The 19,156-nt window shown below is 43.3% G+C and overlaps 1 protein-coding gene across 1 annotated transcript; it reads left to right on the top strand.

Moving 5' to 3' along the window:
• Positions 1-265: 265 nt before the first annotated feature.
• LOC121626615 (protein FAM160A1-like) lies at positions 266-18,708 on the top strand. The gene is made up of 18 exons (XM_041965224.1): positions 266-443; positions 3,040-3,109; positions 4,156-4,396; positions 6,038-6,230; positions 6,312-6,533; positions 7,228-7,390; positions 7,970-8,081; positions 10,685-10,786; positions 11,652-11,708; positions 11,778-11,864; positions 11,987-12,154; positions 12,244-12,323; positions 13,075-13,247; positions 13,331-13,442; positions 13,822-15,173; positions 15,821-15,999; positions 16,128-16,248; positions 16,635-18,708. The coding sequence occupies exons 3-18, from the start codon at positions 4,292-4,294 to the stop codon at positions 16,865-16,867; spliced, it is 3,459 nt and encodes a 1,152-aa protein (XP_041821158.1). The 5' UTR covers positions 266-443; positions 3,040-3,109; positions 4,156-4,291; the 3' UTR covers positions 16,868-18,708.
• Positions 18,709-19,156: the final 448 nt, after the last annotated feature.

Genomic DNA, 19,156 nt, shown 5'->3' with positions numbered 1-19,156 from the left:
TATTTCATATTATTTGGGTTTTTATTGTATTGTGTTTTTGGTCATTTCCTTTGGGAATAATGAATCTGTCTATCTGTACAAACCAGTGCAGTAAACTGTGACCATGTACAAACAGGGTCTAAATATACTATAGTTCAGTCTATTAATACCTGTCCATTATATATTTATATCCATTGGTACATAAAAATACACTGTAAACGCTAATCTACTAGGGGGCGTGGCTTCCTGTCTCTGGGGGCGGGGTCAGACGGTTACCTAGCAGCCAGCAGCGCTGTGATTGACGGCTGAGCGGCTTAAAGCCTCAGGAGCGGCGCACCGCTCAGAAACTCCACAACCACCCGGTTAAAAACAAGAAACCTGCGGATTTATACACGTTTCTGGACTGAGACAGAGTTTCAACTTACTTCACGTTTGTTTTTTGATCAAGAAGCCACAGCTGAGAGGTAAGAGACGGCAGTCTGCTCACTACAGGTGCTGCTGTGGGGAACGTATTGTGATGAATGTAGGACATCAGGCTGTCCTGTCACAGTCTGTGCTGACCAGAGGGTTAAGTCCCACACAAGGTTACAGACTGGAGGTTCTCACCTTTGTTTAACACTCAGTTATAAGAAGAAAATCAGAAAATAAAAGAGAAAATATGTCAGTACAGACGAGAAGAGAATACACAGTATGAATGAGTGTTAAAGACAGTATGGACAGAGAAGTAAGACAGCAGGTCAAAGCTGAATTTATTGAATTAAATCAATCGAAAGAAAAAGTTATATGAAAAGAATAAAAAGAGAAATTTAAATTCTCTTTGGATTAATAAAGTATCTATCTTTAACACCAGAAACGTTCAGACTGGAATAAAAATCAAAAAGAAAGTTTTTCAAATAGAACAGAGGGAACAGTAATTGTCTCTTTACATGAGAAGATGTTTTATTCTCTTCTACTTTATTCTATCGACTTGGTCTCATCAGGTGTGTGTGTGTGTGTTTTGCTGAGTAATGCTGGTAGATCAGTGAGGTGTGTGTGTGTGTGTGTGTGTGTGTGTGTGTGATGTAAGAAGTATTAAGAAGGTACAGCATGCACGTGCTGGCAACCACAGCTCAGTGACCCTCAATGACCTGCACGCACACACACACATACACAAACACATACACACTCTCTCTGTGGTGGTGCATTCAGGGACAACTGTTGTTGAACACTCAAACACAACAATAGGATTCTTGTGAAGAAGACTTACAGTGGTGGACTGTAACTAAGTACAAGCACTGAAGTACTGTACTCACTGTGAGTACACATTCGAGGCACTTTTTAGGTACTTCATTCGAGTATTTCCATTTTATGTAACTTTTCACTTGGACTCTACTAGATCTCAGAGTCAAATATTGTACTTTTTTTGGTCACTGTTTTTAACACTCTTCCTGCACGTATCTCCAGATGTGTTGAATGTTTGTGATAAACTGAAGGATGTAGTTTTCGTCATGTCTTGAGAAAATTCTCCTTCTTCAGCTAAATAAACTGTTTAAAAAGCCTCTTGGATCAGCTGAAAATGCATCGACACAAAGCTGAAAACAGGCTGATGCATCGCAATATGATGCATCGCTGTAGATTAAACCAGCCAACAGGATATAAAGTAGTTCAAATGAGCTCAACCTGAAACACCTACAGCAGTAAAATGCAGCATTAATGCAGCAGGAATATTAATCCACAAACATCAGAGATGATAGAAAAACATTTTATTGCACCGTGAAAGGTTTCAAATGTGTAACTTTTACTTGTAGTGGAGTATTTTTATACATATCTCAATTCACAGATGTCAGAGTGTCCTTGAACACAACTGCATTACAGTTATCTGCTGTGTATCACACAACATCTCTGCAAACTGATCCTCATAGTTTACTGTAGTAAAGAGGCAACTGCACCAGTAAGGAGTCCAGAGTGTAACAAAAGCTCGTAAAAGGTCAGAGAAGTCAAAAATACACAAGATCAGTAATATTGAAAGTTGGAATTACAGATTAATTGATAAAAATGTTTTGGAAAGGGCACACACACACTACTATGAGGACATGTTGATGAGACCTCAGCTGTTTGTTTCTCACAGAAACTGCAGTTTTCTGTGAGAAACAAACAGCTGTGGTCAGTCACTGCAGAGCAACAACCTTCATCAGCAGCACACTGAAAGGCTGCAGGTTCAATCCCCACATCAGGCTGTGTGTGTGTGTGTGTGTGTGTGTGTGTGTGTGTGTGTGTGTCCTGCTGCAGTGCCCTTGAACCAAGAACAAGAGACGTTTCATTATCGTCATTAATTTAAAACTCAATCAGCTAAACAGCCAGAAAACATGAAGTATTAAAAAAAACAGGTCAGAAAATCTATCTGAACACCTCGGATCAGTGGGTGTGTGTGTGTGTGTGTGTGTGTGTGTGTGTGTTTAATCCCTGGTTTGTGTGATGGCATGTGACTGTCTGATACACACACGCACACATACAAACACACACAGCGGTGGTTTGGGATTAAACCTCACTGTCTCATCTCAGATTACTTCTCTCTCTCTGTCGCTGTTTCACACACACACACACACACGCACACGCACACACACACACATTCACACACACACCCTATAATGACAACTTGATGGTCCAAACAGGAAATTGGACCAAAATCCTACTGTTTGCCCTACACCAGGCATGTCCAAACTATTCCATAAAGGGCCGTGTGGCTGCAGGTTTTCATTCCAACCAAGGAGGAGCACACCAGGCCAACCAATCAACATCAAGGGATCCCTTAGTTATCGGCTGAAAAGTGAGATCAGCTGATTAAATGAGTCCAGCCTGGTGCGCTCCTCCTTGGTTGGAACGAAAACCTGCAGCCACACGGCCCTTTATGGAATAGTTTGGACATGGCTGCCCTACACACACACACACACTCACACACACACAGATTAGAGGCCCAGATGGTGAAGGATGGATTTGTAAACTGTGTGTGTGTGTGCGCACGGGGGTGTGTGAGCCAGACAGTTTGCAACCTTTCCCCCCATCTCTCTCTCTCTCTCTCAGGACAACAGACAGCAGGCTTGCTCGTCCATGTGGTCGCAGCAGCAGCAGCAGCAGCAGCAGCAGCAGAGAGGTGGGTGTCCTGTAGAGGACTTTCTTGGAGAACGCTGATGGGAATTCATGGAATGTCGTGGGAACGCCCAGGGTGCGACTCTTTATTCCCAAGTTTCCTGTTTGCTTGTTGCCGCTGACGACCATTACTTCCTGACAGAGAAACACAAAGATATGACGACACAGAAAGAGAAAATAGCTCTGTGCTGTAAATAAAGACATTCTTTACTGTCATCATTGAAATTCTTAGTACTAAGGCTTCCTCCAACAGAGCTCCAACAACCCATTTAAGTAAAAACTAATTGAAATCTAGACATAAAATAGCACAAAATATAGTAACAACATATAAAATATAAAAACAGTCATGTAAACCGGTTGTGCAGTATTGTCGTAAGTGTATATATGTAATGAGTTGTAGACAGGTGTGCATATAAATATATGTACTGTGGTGGATAAACAGCTTATAGACAGGTAGTAAAATAAATATATACACTGTGGTGTGTACAGGTTGAAGTAATCAGATGAGTAAGACAGTGGAATCAGGTCAGTAGACTATGTATGTACAGTACCAGTAAGTAGAGTTTAAGTATGGCAGTAGTATTAGGTGAGATCCATATATTGTTGGTTGTATTATTGATTCTCATATTGAAACACATATAAAACCTTCTTTGTCTATATTAATAGTTGACTCCTTTTGATAGACAATCATTCTCTAAGTTTTTTGGCTTTTGGGGAGAAAGTATACTGTTGCCATGGAGTCAGCTAAGTAACTGTAGGCTATTTAAGCCCTGTTTTTTTAGCCTGTATTTGTTTAACCTTAAACTTTGGTAATTTGGTACCTTAAGTATGCTGAATTAGCTCTTAGCAGTTCCTGTTTGCCATGTAACCATGGATGCACCGACAACTTTCACTGCGTTGCTTTGATGCCGGAGAAAACTTAAAAATGTGATGATTCTCAGGCAGGTTCTCGAGTAGAAAGAGGTGTCTTTAGGGTTAAAACACACAGAACTACTCAGATTCTCATTAGAGGAATAATATAAAGTGTCCACCCACCTCCACCTCCTGCAGGCCAGCAGCTGCCCCACAAGCCCAGAGAAAACGCCTGATCCTGGGTTGAGAGAGCCAGCTGATGCCCCCTGGTCCTTACATCAGACAGCCTCGCCCTGAGCTGGAACATGCTATAGCCACCTGACTGCCAATCAAAATGATGGCCTCGGTGGTTGTCGGGGGCAACCGGAAAAAGTCTCTCACGCTGAGAGGGGTGGACCCCGAGACCTGCATGATAGTGTTTAAGAACCACTGGGCTCAGGTAATCAACTCAGCTACTCACCATCCTCCAAGCTTCCCCAATATTCATCTCTATCAATCTATCCATCAATCAACTAATCGATCAATCACTTCTCAAACAAAAAACTCACTTTCCTGTTGTTTATCGCTGCTTTTTATCTCTTTTGTCTCTTCAGTCTGTCCTATTTTCCTCATAATGGTTGGCAGACACAGTGTGTGTGTGTGTGCGTGTGTGTGTGTGTGTGTGTGTGTGTGTGTGTGTGTGTGTGTTACTGACCCAGACTTTGGCCCTTAAACACAGGATCCATTTAGAACAAACCTCCCTCCACGCCTGCCAAGAAGACCCACACACACTCCACGTCTGTGTGTGTACAAGTGTATTGTGTATATGTTTCTTTGTGCGTGTGTGTGTGAACGTGTGTGTGTGTGTGTGTGTGGTCCTACTCTGAAGCAGCCGAGGTTAAAGGTTAACACAAGTCCAGACAGTGAATCACATTCTTCTCTCTCACTCTCTCTTTTCATTCATGTATCATCCCCTGTTCACGTCTCCCACAGCTATCTGTTACCTACTGTGAATTAAATGTCTTAGAAAGAAGAAATCAACTATGAATATTAAATTAAAATTAAATTCCACTCACATAAACCGAATGAAGCAAACGTAAAGATTTTGTTCATTTCAGTCGATTTAATGCAGATCGTAGATAACGTGGGTGATGTGATGTCTCCTAAAGCTTTCTGAAAGGAAGAGCAGATGTGGCATGCATGCAGGCAATGACCACCATGTCTAAGTGTGATGCCAATCAATCAACATCCTGCCTAGAACAAACTTCTTTTTAAGATCAGTATCTTCTTGATGGAAACACATTTTTCAAACTTGCCACTAAGGCACACATTAGAAGGACTGACATTAGATAAGATAAGATAAGATGAGATGAGATGAGATAAGATAAGATAAGATAAGATAAGATAAGATGAGATAAGATGAGATAAAACCTTATTTATCCAGTCGGGGAAATTTGGGCATTACAGCAGCATGTGATAGCAGCAGAAAGAAAAACAGCAGCAGAGGTAGAGAACATTTGAAAAAAAAAAATAGAATAAAAAAATAAAAAGTAGACTATATATGTACATATTATAGAAGCAAAATGGAATTGACTATAAAAGAAAAATAAAATATGTAGAAAAATATATATATAAGAAATGTGTAAAAAGTGTGTATTGCCCCAGTAGCTGTGGGAAAAAAACAATGTAAGCTGCCTTCAGATTAAAAATAACAATAAATAGTGTGACTACTATTGCAAATATAGCATTTCACATTTTAAAGTTCTTGCAGGAAACAATGCATTGATTTTATATTTCTCGAAGAAATGTCCAAGGTTTTCCTATTCTCTTCAATGTGTCAAGAGGTCTTGTGGTACTTAGCACCTACTGGCCACTATAGAAACAGCAGCTCAAAGTTAGCACAGAATGCTAATTAATGCATGTTTCCAACCACTAATGCTATCAATGCAACTATTCAGAGTTTGGCTCTTCAAGATAAACAGTTGGGAACAATTAAAGCCGTCCCTAAAAGAATGTCGGTCAAATCTCAAACGATCCCTGCTATGAAACAGGTGGATGGACACACATGTTGAAGATGTCTCCAATGTCCCTCTCTGTGCAGGTGGTGAAGATCCTGGAGAAACACGAGCCGGGTCGTAGCGGCTCTGGTGCACTGAGTTTCCTTTCCGGTCATGCTAGTAGCGGCAGCTCCGGGGCGTTACGCCTTGGCGCCATCCCAGCTGACGAGGCCAGCGCCGTCCAGAACTACGTGGAACACATGCTCTTCCTGCTGATGGAGGAGGAGGCGGGACAAGGTGAGAGAACAAAGAAAACGTGTTGTGGTGCCGCTGTGTTGAACTGTATTTGGTCTCATGCCTGGTACGTTCTGTTCCCAGGCGGAGCGATGGGACCCATCCTGGAGTTTGTGGTTCTGGAGGGTGTGATGGAGAGGCTGTTTCTGTGGAGCCTGAGGAGACAGTTTACTGAAGACATGAAGCTGGAGCAGCTCAGGATGTACCAGATGCTTCTATCTCAGGCCCGACAGCCTCTACTGCACCATAAACCAGTTCTACGACCGCTCATGATGCTGCTGGCCTCCTGCGCTGGAGCTGGAACTGGTGAGCTGGTGGAGTGATTGTTCAAGAGATTCATTGGAGAAATGAGGGTATTTACTGTTTTGCAGTGTGAGATGAGAAAGCAGATAACACACTTAAATATGAGGTTAGCTTAGCTTAGCACAAAGACTGGAAGCAGGAAACACCCACCTTGACTCCACTAATTAACATGTTGTATCTTGTTTATTTAATCCTGGTGGTTTTATGTGGTGCCATGTGTCTGGAGCACTGACTTCCTGGATGCTTTCCATGAGATTACCAGATAACCAATGCAGACTCAGAGAAAATTCCTTTAAAGGTGCCTTGTCTGTGCTGACTGTTGCTCAGAGCAGTCATAAACCAAGTCCAGAATAAAGGCCTCTTTACACCTTTCGTTAAGAGACTAGAGGAAGTTACAGACCAGGGTTTGGACAGTATCCTTCATCAGATCCCCATGATGGCTGGTGCTTTGTTGTGATGCTGAAATCTTTGTAATCGTGGCTGTACTCCAGCTCTGACAGACATCGTTGTTGTGGATTTTCCTCTCTTTGCTGAAAGTGATGAATCACTTTAAATACAAACTTTGCACGACGCTGCAGGAGTTGGTTGAGTTGTCTAATGACGTCTAATTGGTATTAAGATTTGAAAGAGGTTTCACATTCCGCAGGTGTAGCTGGTAAGTTACCTGAGTAGTTAATCACCTGTGTTCGCCCTCCAGACAGCGGTGGCGTGGTGGAGGCGGAGCTGGTCCTCTTGTTGAACCAGCTTTGTGTGGCTCTGGTCAAAGATCCCTCAGTGCTGGAACTGTTCTTCCACACCAGTGAGGACCAGGGAGCCGCCAACTTCCTGCTCTTCTCCCTGCTCATACCATACACACACAGGTAGGTATACACAACAGGTATACACACACACACACACACAGGTGCATGCAGTACATACCGAGGCTACACACACACACACACACACAGGAAGGTGTACACCCACGGGTAAACCACCAACAAGTACTTACATGCATCAATAGGATACACATGCAGAGGTAAACACACAGGTAGATATACACACACAGGTGCATACACACATATGTTGTCCATTTGTTCACACGCAAGGAGGGTATACACACAAAAACACAGCTAAGGCACCTGTACAGGTATATACTGTATACACAGATACATATAGACATATACAGTACCTGTAAGACACACAGGGTACACACACACACACATATAGATATACACTATATGCAGTAGTATACAAAACAAAGGTGCACGTGTAGAGGTAGTTATACACATCCAGGTTTTATGGTATACACACATTTAGGGTACAGTCACATTTTAGCTCACAATGTACTCATCTACAGGGTACGTGAATGCATTCACATACGGGTAATCTGCACACAGAAACACTCACACGTGTGAATATGAGAGTACAAAAACACAAACTTCTTCATCTCTCTCACTCAGACAGGGTTCTGTGGGTCAGCAGGCCAGAGACGCCCTGCTGCTCATCATGTCTCTGTCGGCCTCTGATCCCCGAGTCGCCCAACACATCGCCGAGAACACGTACTTCTGTCCTGTGAGTGCGCACGCACACACACACACACACGCACACACACACACAAGCGAAATTACAACCTGCCAAACATCCCAACGAGGACAGATAGTCTGGATCCTTCATCACTAAACCTTGATGGTTCATTCCAGGACGATGCCCGTTGTCTGTTGGCACATGTTTCATGGTCATCCTCTGTCTGCCAGAGTGTCGACTAGTCTTGGAAATGTCAAGGATTTGTTCAGGATCAGCGTCGCTCAGTAGATGTGGATCACAGGGATAAGCCCACTGGCTGAATGCTGCATTCTTTTGCCCCCACTTCCCTCTTGTGCACGAGGTTAACATGGTGCTATCGATGTAAAACCTTCATAGTAATGAGAACAGTGTAATATTTTTTACAACTTCCTAATATTCTTCAGATCATGTGGCAGTAGATGCATGTTGTCAGCCCATAAAAAACACTTTAAATAAAAGTGAGCTTTATCTCACAGATTAGTTAGACCAGCCATGCATCTGTGGAGAAGTTAAAGGTATATTTCCTAAGCAGAGCTGATCCCACACAGAGACCCCCTTTAGCTGAGCTACACCGGGCTAATCTGTACGTACCTTCCAAATGTGTGCAAAGAAATAAGAAAGGCATTCATGTGCTTTTCTGAGTGTGGACAGGTTGCAAAAGCTGTAAAATTCTTCTCCTAAAAAGTAAACATGTGAGGTTTGGGGATAAAAGGATTGATGGAATAAAAAGGCCTTTTGAGGACACACTCCTTTTTTATGAATTAGGTGTTTAAATGAGTGAAGAGTTTGTGGTGCAGCGCTCCATTCATCTCCTCTCTGCATTGTAATCTCATTATCACAAGTTATGTAATAAAATAATGAGCTCACACTGCCTCCTCAGGGAGTGTGTGTGTGTGTGTGTGTGTGTATGAGAGAGAGAGAGAGAGACATGTACAGTGGCAGTTGGTTTAAAAACAAGGTGAGGAAGAGGAGGAGCGAGGGAAGAAGGAAGAGCAAATGGGAAATGTACAGAAGGAAAGTGTTGCAGGAAACAAGGGGGAGGTTCAAACAATAAAGATTCAACAAAAAACTGAAACGCTCATAGAAAAGAAAAGTCAAGAAAAATACTGAAAACAAATAAATAAAGAAAAAAATGAATCAAGTAATCAGCCATGCTTGTTTCTCTATGAGGATGTACTTAATTACATCGGTGCTCTCAGCTAAATGCTAATATCGACATTCTAACATGCTCACAATGACAACTCTAACAGGCTTTTAGCATGTTAGCATGCTAACATTTGCTAATTAGCAGTAGACACATGGGAATTCACGTACACAATGTGCTCGCCGCTCAAGCGGTTAAGTTGCGAGAACGCCGCTGCTAGGCAACGGCAACATGGACTTTAGGGTATGATGACACAGGAGAAGGATGTCAGCATTTTCCAGACAAAAATTACAAAGAAAAACTTTTTGTGACTAAAATTCCAATGAATTAACTTACCGTCCACTGAAAGATGAACTTAACGGCCTCCGCCATTTCTGAAAATGTCAGTTAATACGTCACAACTCGTGAACTGATTCATACCACAAGAGTGGTTATGGTTAGGGTAAGTCTCCAGGAAGTTACTGTAAGTCTATGTAGTGTCCCCAGAAGTGATGGAAACAGGACTGTGTGTATGTGTGTGTGCGCGTGCATGTGTGCGTGTGCATGTGTGTGTGTGTGTGTGTCAGATTTAAGCCCATGTAACCACACTCTGACCTCAATCTTTATGTAGAGAGCAGATTAGTAAACCAGCGTGAGATTGGCTGGTGCACAGAGAGGGGGATTAGTAAGGCTGCATGTGATTGGACAGTTGCCTGATTGTTAATGAGACTGAAGACTGCAGCTGTTGATGTTGTTGATGATGTGGATGATGTTCTTCCTCCTCTCTTTCTCTACTCCTTCCTCTCCTCTTCTTTTTTCTTTTCCTCCCTCTTATTCTCCTTTTCTCTCTCTCTCTCTCTTTCTCCCTCCTCTCTTATTAAAGGAGTAGTTCGGCTCTTTGGGAAACACTAGAGTTTGCTTTCTTGACAAAAGAAGAGTGATACCTTAGTCACATCTGTATGTTCAATATGAAGCTAAAGCCAGTAGCTGTGGCTAAAGCCGGGCTCTGTCCAGAGGTAAAAACATCCCTCTAAAGCTCACTGATGAACAGATTTTATCTTGTTTCCCTGAAGTCTCTGCTGGTTTCCACAAACCTCACAGTGACAACGTGACTCCAGGAACTCTTAACATAACATAACCCCCAGTTAAGCCTCAAGTAGTTGGTTTTACAGTGTTTGTCCTGATCGAACAAACAGGATATAACAGGCTAGCTGGTGAGTGCTGGCAGGTGGATTTTGTTACCTGTGGGCAGAGCCAGGCTGGTTGTTTCCCCCTGCTTTCAGTCTTTATGCTAAAGTAAGCTTAGCATGAACGCTGTACAGATATGAGAGAGGCATTGACTTCAAATAAGCATATTTCCCAAATGTTAAACTATTCCTGTCTTGGATTTTGGATTGGAGTTAATTCTCCGCTGTTTATATAAAGAGCATACTAACCTGCTCTGGTACCTTGCTTGAGACCACTTGCCTGTGTGTGTGTGTGTTTCCAGGTGCTGGCCACAGGTCTGTCTGGTCTGTACTCGTCTCTTCCGGCCCGGCTGCAGGTTTACAGCGAAGACTGGCACTGTCTGGACCAGGCGGACTGGCAGCAGGTAACACTGACGACCGCAGGCAGAATGAAATGATGAATGAATTCACCTGAGTGAGCGAATGAATCAGGTGACTCGTGTCATGTCACTGTCATGTTTGTAAACGATTGCACGGGTCCATGGCAGCAATGATGGGATGAGACTGAGTGAATAAATTAAGGATAGAAGGTTTTGTGTGTGAATAAAGTGATTAATAAATGACAATATTTGAGTGAGTTAATGAATAAAAGACTGAAGCCAAAAGGGTGAGTGCATTAATTAATGAATCAACTGATTGTCTACATCCATGCACAGTGCTTTGAGCTAAATGCTAACACCGGCTAACAACGCTAACATGGTGATGTTTAGCAGGTATAATATTCACCATGTTTTTTTAGTGTTAGAATGCTAACATTTGCTAATTAGCACTAATCACAAATTAGTTTTGCAGGTATTTGGCCATTAACCAAATTAAAATGTTGGCTTTATGATGGCGTTGGATGAAAAGTGGGATCGTCAAAGTTCTTAAGATTCAAGCTTTCATTCAATCCATCCAGCACATCCACATTTCACTCAAAATCAACATAAACCTCATGCCAACGCTACAGGAAGTCAGTAGTTTTATCCCTCAGGGGACCATGAACCGCTGTAACCGTTGTATCACAACGATCCATCTGATGACTTTTGAGATTTTTATTTGTACAACTAAGTGGTGGACCGACCATCAGACCGTCAGACCAACATTAATTGGCAATTGAAGATAAACATTGGTGAACTGTGAATAAATACGTTTCTAAAAAATAAAAGAATGCCTTAATAAATCCACGAAAGACTGAATGACTGTTAATGAATCAATGGTGCCACTCTTACCTGGTGTTTGGGTCAACAGGTGCCAGCTCTCGTCCAATTCCTGCACTCACTGGACTTCTGTAGTGCTGTTACCAAGGTAATGCACGCGCAGACACACACACACACACACAAACATGGATAGTAGTAATCAGTCTGTCTCTCTCAGGTCGCTCATCCTTCCATCCGGTCTCAGTTGCTGGGTTACATCTACAATGGCTTCCTGGTGCCTGTACTGGCTCCTGCTCTGCACAAGGTATCAAACCTCATCAGGACTGGCTTCTGAATGTCCAGTTGTCCCGTGTCGCACATGAAATGTAAATGCGCCTGTAAATGTAATTTTTCTTTTAAATTTTAACCACATTAATGTGTGTGAAGCTAACAGTAGAGGAGGTGATGACCACCACAGCGTACCTGGATCTGTTCCTGCGCTCCATCCCTGAGCCCGCCCTCCTCCAGACCTTCCTGTCCTTCATCTTGCTGCACACACATGACAACGTGCACATCCTGGACACACTGGTCAGCAGGGTCAACACACCTTTCCAGGTAACACACTGAACTGCAATCCACTCTTTCACTCCTAAACCACGCAAGTGAGCTTTACATTGACCTTTGACCGCTTGTGTGTCCGTCAGCTGGGGACGGTGTCGCTGGCTCTGTTCAGGACTCTGATTGGTCTCTTCTGTGAAGATGTCATGCTGCAGCTGGTGTTCAGGTCGGTCCGACAGGAATATTTAAGTGTTTGTATTTCAGTCTTTTCATTCAGTAAGTAAGTTAGATGAGCTAGAAGGTAGTCAAACATGATGAGAACAAGTCAGTGATGGTCAGCCCAGGGGGGGCATCTCCTCCACTGCGTGGGTTAATTTAAACACAAGATACTTGTGGTCAAAAAGAGGATTCATTCTCAGTGAAGAACCTTGGAGCTCTAATCTGCCTCTATACCTGCCAAAGAGCAGTGACTCCTAACACGTCTCTGGGGGTCATCAGGTGGAAACCTCCCTTCAACAGTGTTTCGCCTACTTAGTCCCACTACACCTCCAGGAGGCTAGGCGGTGAACTCCGGCGTCCCAGAGTCACCCCCCCTAGTGCCAGTTCACACTGCTCCTACACAATCCAAACAGCACTGCCACGTTCAACTGACACAGGCCTGTTTAGGAGATGCTCCAGGTAGTGGCCAGTACCGATGCTACCATTTAGCTAATGCTAATGCTAACCGCTAAGAAGAACAGAAGAAGACAATACCGTTCCGATGCTACCATTTAGCTAATGCTAATGCTAAATGCTAACCGCTACCTGCTAAGAGGAACAGAAGAAGATAATAAAGCTAGATGGGAATCACTAATGCGCTGCAAAGGCCGGGTCATATTTGTGGTCGTGCCTGACCAATGAGTGTGTTCTGGCAGTGCGCACCAGATTTGATAGTGATGCATGCTGGGACTGAGCCGGATGTGTTCATGTTTTCTCAGGTATTTGATTTCCTGCAGTCATCTAAGCAGGAAGCAGCGTTACTTCCTAAGGCACAGGGACTGCTACTCCTCCAGCGCTGCCTCCTTCCTGCTCCTCATGCCCTCCTGGTGCCCCGGGAACCTCCACAGCACTAACACACACTCAGAGCACATCCACTGGCCCAAAGGAGCAGGTCAGTACTACCAACACATACGCACAACACATGTAAATACTCTCTATGTTCATGCTGATTTAAATTCTCTCTGTGTGTGTCAGATCTATCAGTATCAGACAGCGTCGGTTACTGTCGTGGTTCAGACTTTCTGATGGATGTAAACTATCTTCATTACCTCTGGGACGCCCGGCAGGCCATCTCCACTTCCTACAGGTCAGTCTCATAACCAATTACACATCAGTTTCATACTAGAGACACAGTGATCACCCACGAGTAGCACTGAAACTTTGTGAAGCCATTATGCTCAAAATGGTGTTGAGGGACATCTGCTGGGTAACATTTGGTATTGCGTTGCAAGTGTAGCTGAAGCTGATGTGAATGTTTTGCAGGTGTAGCGGTCATTTAGTGTCGGACCAATTGAGCATTGGCTTTCCATCCAGTAGTTGTTGTGATATTTCAGTCTGGACCAACATGGTGGACAGACAGACCGACATTGCCAAAAAGCACGATTCTGACTTCCTGTTTTTAAGAATAAGTCGGTAACAGATCGTTTTATTATATTTCTGTTCTGATGGATTTTGTTTTCCTGCAGGGCATGTCGGCTCTGGTCGGCTCTGTATGACGGGATCGACCCACCGCCTCAAGAATACCGATCCGACACACCAGGGGATGACATAGAGGATGAGGAAGAGCTCGTGCCACAGGTTAAGAGAGACTCCATGTGCTCTTTGGTCATCACTCCTCCCCCCTTGGCCCTCTCTCCTACCCCATCCTCCTCAGACACCGTCTCCACAGGCAACCAGGCAGGAAGAGCCAGCTCTGCCCTGGAGCTGGAGTGGGATGACATCTTTGCAGATGATGATCCCTCATTATCAGGGGTGCTGAACACGGCACTAGCAAATGGCAGCATGACCATGGAGGTCGCTTCTACACCTGCACCTCTGCCTCTGCCTCCTCGACACATCCAGGAGATGCGACGCACTGCGACTAAGCTGGTCCATGGCTCATATGTAGAGGAATCTGAATTTGAAGACGACGTCCTGGTCTACGATCTTGTCGCCCAGAAAGACTCAAAGGCGGCCATTTTGGAGCGAATCATGGCAGCAAATCGACGGGCGCGAGGAAGCATCTCAAACGGCCAACGAGCGTCAACAGCATCGACAACAACAACATTATCAACAAAGCTGACCACAACAGGGAAGACAGTAATGGAAACAGTTAACAGTATAATGTTGACAAGGAGGAGGAGCGAGGAGGGAGGGAAAGAAGAAAGAAGGTGGAGCGAGGATTATGGGAAGGAGGTGAGGAGGAGGAGTGAGGAAGGAGAAGATGAGATAAAGAGGATAGATGTACAAGAAGAGCCAAAGGGACGTCAGTTTGTCACCAATGGTTTTAATGCTAAGAATCACATCATCGACGAATGTGATGATACTGATGAAGATGGCAAGACATTCAAGCAAAACTTCAAACTGAATGACCTCACAACTACTATCAATCACATCCACAACACACAACACCACACACCACATTTAGTGACAAACACTTTACCCAATGGACATTCTAATTTTGAGTCACGTGACCCTTTGGTGTGTGCAACCGATGATAAGTTACCAAGTCTGCCTGGCAGCAAAGTCCCTAATAATGATGACTTCCTGTCCCGATACCACGAGCTCATGCTCTCTTTGGGTGTGGAACCCGACTATGATGACATCAGCGATGACGTCAACTCATTCAGGAAACGAGTCCGAGCACTAAGGCAAAAACTGGAGGAGGAGGAGGAGGAGGAAGGACTGAACCAAGAACTTGCTTTTCGCGCCTCGTGGGATGACAGAGAGGTGGAAGCAGAGGAGGAAGCGATGGAAGAGGAAGAGGAGGAGGAGGAAGGAGAGGAGAGGAGGAGCAGCAGTAAGGAAGGCAGCAGGAGGCACGGAGTTCCATTCACAGGTCTGTGTTTTCAAGCACGAGTGAATTAGATGCTGAAGTGAGTGAAGAAGCAAAATACATCCATTAAATTATTAAATTATGGCTGCGTAAGCAGTCTCCTACCAAGAGACAATGAATCCATAGTCATGGAAGAACATTAGATAATACAGCAATGCCTAAAAACATGGTTGGAAAACAAGAGGTCTATAAAGGAAGTTCTTGTCTAGTCCAGTTCTTGATCCAAGTCCAAATAGAACCAGTTCATATTGCACCAGGTTAAACTTGTGGTTTCCAGCTTTTTTCAGGTGATCCATTATTTAAGCATGTAAGATGGTGAAAATGCAACTGAATTGTCTGATAGGTTTGTCACATATTTTAAAGTTTGACTTAACCTTTATACAGAATTCGCACACATGCAATTTTAATGCCTCCTTAGCCGCTATATGACCGGTGTGATGTTATTAAAAGTCTCAGCAGTTGCTCAGTGACATCTAGAGTCATCGACATTTTGGATGAGAACTAAAACAAACAAGCAACAAAAGCTGAATTCAATTAACTTAAATTCAGAATTAACATCGTAACATGCGGCAATGTTCCCAGGTTGTTAAAGAGTACTGCATTCTCTCTCTGTCACTCACACTAACCTTTAGTTTCCCATGATGCCCCAGGTCCGTTCATCAGCGTCCTGTTGTCCCGGCTGGAGAACCTTCTGGAAAACTCCATCGCTGTGAACCTGCTGGTGACGGGCATCCTGTCCCAGCTGGTGTCACACCCACAACCTCTGCTGAGGTCCTTCCTGCTCAGCACAGAGACCCACAACCAGCCCAACATACGCACACTGTACCAGGTAGCACACACACACACACACACACACACACACCATATACTGTATGTCTGACTTTATTTCTTATTCCACTGTTTCAGGCATATAAATGATAATACTGTGTATACGTTCATTGCTGTGTATGTCCGTAGGTGTTGGTGTCGGTGCATGCTCAGATAGAGCGCTACATGGCGACCAGACCAGACTATCCTGGTCTGGTCACTCAGGCCTGGAGATTTCTGTTAGCTAAAGACCAAGACAGCAAGTTTAGAGGTGAGTGAACATGCACATCAACACACGCAATCAGGATATGAAACCCCCCCCAACAGAAGGTTTTAGTGCCTGAAGCTGCAGTTTGCTGCAGGAAAGCAAACTCTGCACCAGTTTGTCTTTAGCTAACCAGCTGCAGTAATGATACTATGACATCAGCTCACAGTTTTGGACAGCCTCTACTCAACGGCATTCAAGATGTTGTACTTAACATCAGGAATTGCTGCATGAGGGGAGTGTAAGTTAAAATGAAAGCAGCCTTTTCAGATCCATTTTTGCAAAGGTGTCCATGGAGAGATTAAAGCCATTTTGTGATGATCTAACAAGCACTTTGAAGCATGTGATGCCTTCATGGTCACGTCACAGTAACATTTCCTCATGTTCCTCAGAGTGCCTCCAGTCTCAGGGCAGCGACATCATCCTGGACCCGTCTCTTCCTAATGGCTCTGTGAGGAACGCTCTGGCTTTGCCTCCTCTTGGCCTCCTGCCGCCTTGCCCTCCTATTCCACCTCAAGCCAAGAGCCGAGTGTTTGCCATCGTCCTGTACGCCGAGTTCCTGAAGGAGCTGGCCGCCATCGCCCAGGAGCACAGCATCGCACTGGACTGTTCTGCAGAGGAGTAACGGGAGCATCATGGTGTAAACCAGCAGTCCAGCTGTGCCTCAGTAACAGCTGTTTATGCACCTGTGAGCTGCTTCCAGCAGAAGACTGACGGCCTCCAAAAGACCTAAATATACAAGCACAGAACATGCACAAACATCACACATTCAGCTGTACTGCAGCATACGTGAGGAATTCATGTGGATATTGGCACAAAATATTGTTTCTGTATGTAGATTTGTATGCACACTCTGTTTATATTCCTGGCAGCACTTGAATATTTTGATGTTTCTCCGTGTGAATATGGATGATATTTATATGCAGTCGAAAACGACTTGAAGGAGATTATTTTGAGGATAAATCAGTGTTTTCTAAATATTTGTGGCATTGGTGCAAATAGTTTTATACACTCTGAAATCTTTGCACAACTAGTTAACGTGGAAAAAAATTAGTTTATTTTAAATCGACGCCCTCCCACTCAGGACGGACACCTCGATATGTAAACTAATGTAAACTTGAAACTAACTTCACTCAAAGACATTAAAGTGAACAGAGCAGTAATGAACACAAACAACAACCACAACAACTGGGTGTTAGGCAGGTTAGCTAGCCTACTAGCTAGTAAGCTACTAGCTAGCTGCTTGGGCTAAAGGTTTGTAAGTTCAGCTTGAAAGTCATCAGTAAGCATTTAAAAACGGACCAGATGCCATTCAAAATATTCTTATTTCACAGAAAAACATAAGATGACTTTGAAGCTTGAAGCCGAAACAGCGATACTACAACCAAATCATTTCTATCTGGAAATAGATTTTAGTTTGTTGATGCTGTAAAAAGGTGAACGGAGGCAACGGACTATTATTGACTGAGCTTGAACACACATTTCCATGATGTTTTTCTTTAAACAAACCACAGGCAGTCATTGATTTAATGGTTTTAAACAAACCAAACTAAACTGGAAGCTCTTCCGTGATGCATCTTGTATTCGTCCCTCCCGTTGTGTTATTGTCCATCTTTAAAAATCAAAGCACATGCGTCCAAATGTCCAGCACCTGTGTGAACTTGTTTGAGTAGACTTGTATTATAGGATGAGTAGCAAACTTTGAATCTGAATCGAAAGGGGACGAGCCTCTGTGATCAGTCGTGTCTTCCTGTTTTCTAATGTTTTCCTGATGTGTCTTTACATGCACACACAGCGATGACAAAGCCTTACTTTAACCTACGCAGAGATTTTAGTGCAAAAAAAACAAGATGTAAAAATAAGCAGAGATGCATCTTATGTCTTATGCAAATATCACATCTGGATTAATCTCATTTGCACTTCTATCATTGTGCATTTCCTTGTTCTTAATGTGAAGTGTCTGATTGTTATTGAGTTAATTCATGTTTTTCCCTTTTCACCTGAAAAGTGAAATGATATTCTGTTATGTTCACCTGTGCTGCGTTCATGTCAAGGGGGAAAGGAGGTAGATTTGAGTTCCTGCTCACATAAAATCCATCTGAACCAAACTCAGAAAGACGTCCAGGAAGCAGCGAAGCTTTTGCCCTTTTGCTCTGAATGCAGCGTACGCACAGCCAGCCTCACTTCATAATACAAACTGTGTGTTACCATGGAGACATTATGGGATGGACCAACCTGACTGAGGTCTGAGGTGCACAGCTCTCAGCTCAGCCTGCTGTCTTCAGTTGCTGGATGTTGACACTGCCCCCTGCTGGTGAAACACTGCACCTTTCTTCTTGTCTCGACTCCTTTTGCATTAAATTATTGCCAAAATGATTAAACTGATTTTCAGATTTCTTTCTTTTTGTATTTGTTAATTATTGAAATGATGATTGATCATTTGAATGGTCCTAAACGTGTTTGGAGGTTTCTTATAAATAAGTGATAATATAAACAACAGCAATGGAAGACAAACAATCATACTGACCATCCTTTCTTGTCTTGTACAACACCAGAAAATCTTAAATGTGTTATTATATATGAAAATATAAAAAATGGGGGATTTTTTTGTATTTTTACTTTGAGTTTGATGAAAAAAATGAAACCACTCTTCTGCCTGCACAGGTAGTATTCTGCTGGAACCAGCAGCCAGTTAGCTTAAGTTAGCACGAAGACCCGAAACAGCTAGCATGGCTCTGTCTAAAGGTGATAAATTCCACCTTCCAGCAGTGTTAAAGCTCACTAATTAGCATTTTACATATTGTTTGTTTAATGTGCACAAAAATCGAAATGTGAAAATGACACAGTCTGGTGTCTCTCTGACGTGAAATAGTCACAGAACCCGAAATAAAATGGGAATTGTCACTGTTACACT

This window comes from Chelmon rostratus, chromosome 23, assembly GCF_017976325.1.
Source record: "Chelmon rostratus isolate fCheRos1 chromosome 23, fCheRos1.pri, whole genome shotgun sequence".
In the NCBI taxonomy this organism is placed as follows: domain Eukaryota; kingdom Metazoa; phylum Chordata; class Actinopteri; order Chaetodontiformes; family Chaetodontidae; genus Chelmon; species Chelmon rostratus.
This window is presented reverse-complemented; position numbering and strand designations above follow the sequence as displayed.

What these genes read in the sequence shown, in the direction of transcription:
- LOC121626615 (XM_041965224.1), top strand. Translation starts at nt 4,292, where the DNA reads ATGATGGCCTCGGTGGTTGTCGGGGGCAACCGGAAAAAGTCTCTCACG. An exon ending in CTGCGCTGGAGCTGGAACTG is followed by an intron (nt 6,534 to 7,227) that starts GTGAGCTGGTGG and finishes TTCGCCCTCCAG; the next exon opens with ACAGCGGTGGCGTGGTGGAG. An exon ending in GCACGGAGTTCCATTCACAG is followed by an intron (nt 15,174 to 15,820) that starts GTCTGTGTTTTC and finishes ATGATGCCCCAG; the next exon opens with GTCCGTTCATCAGCGTCCTG.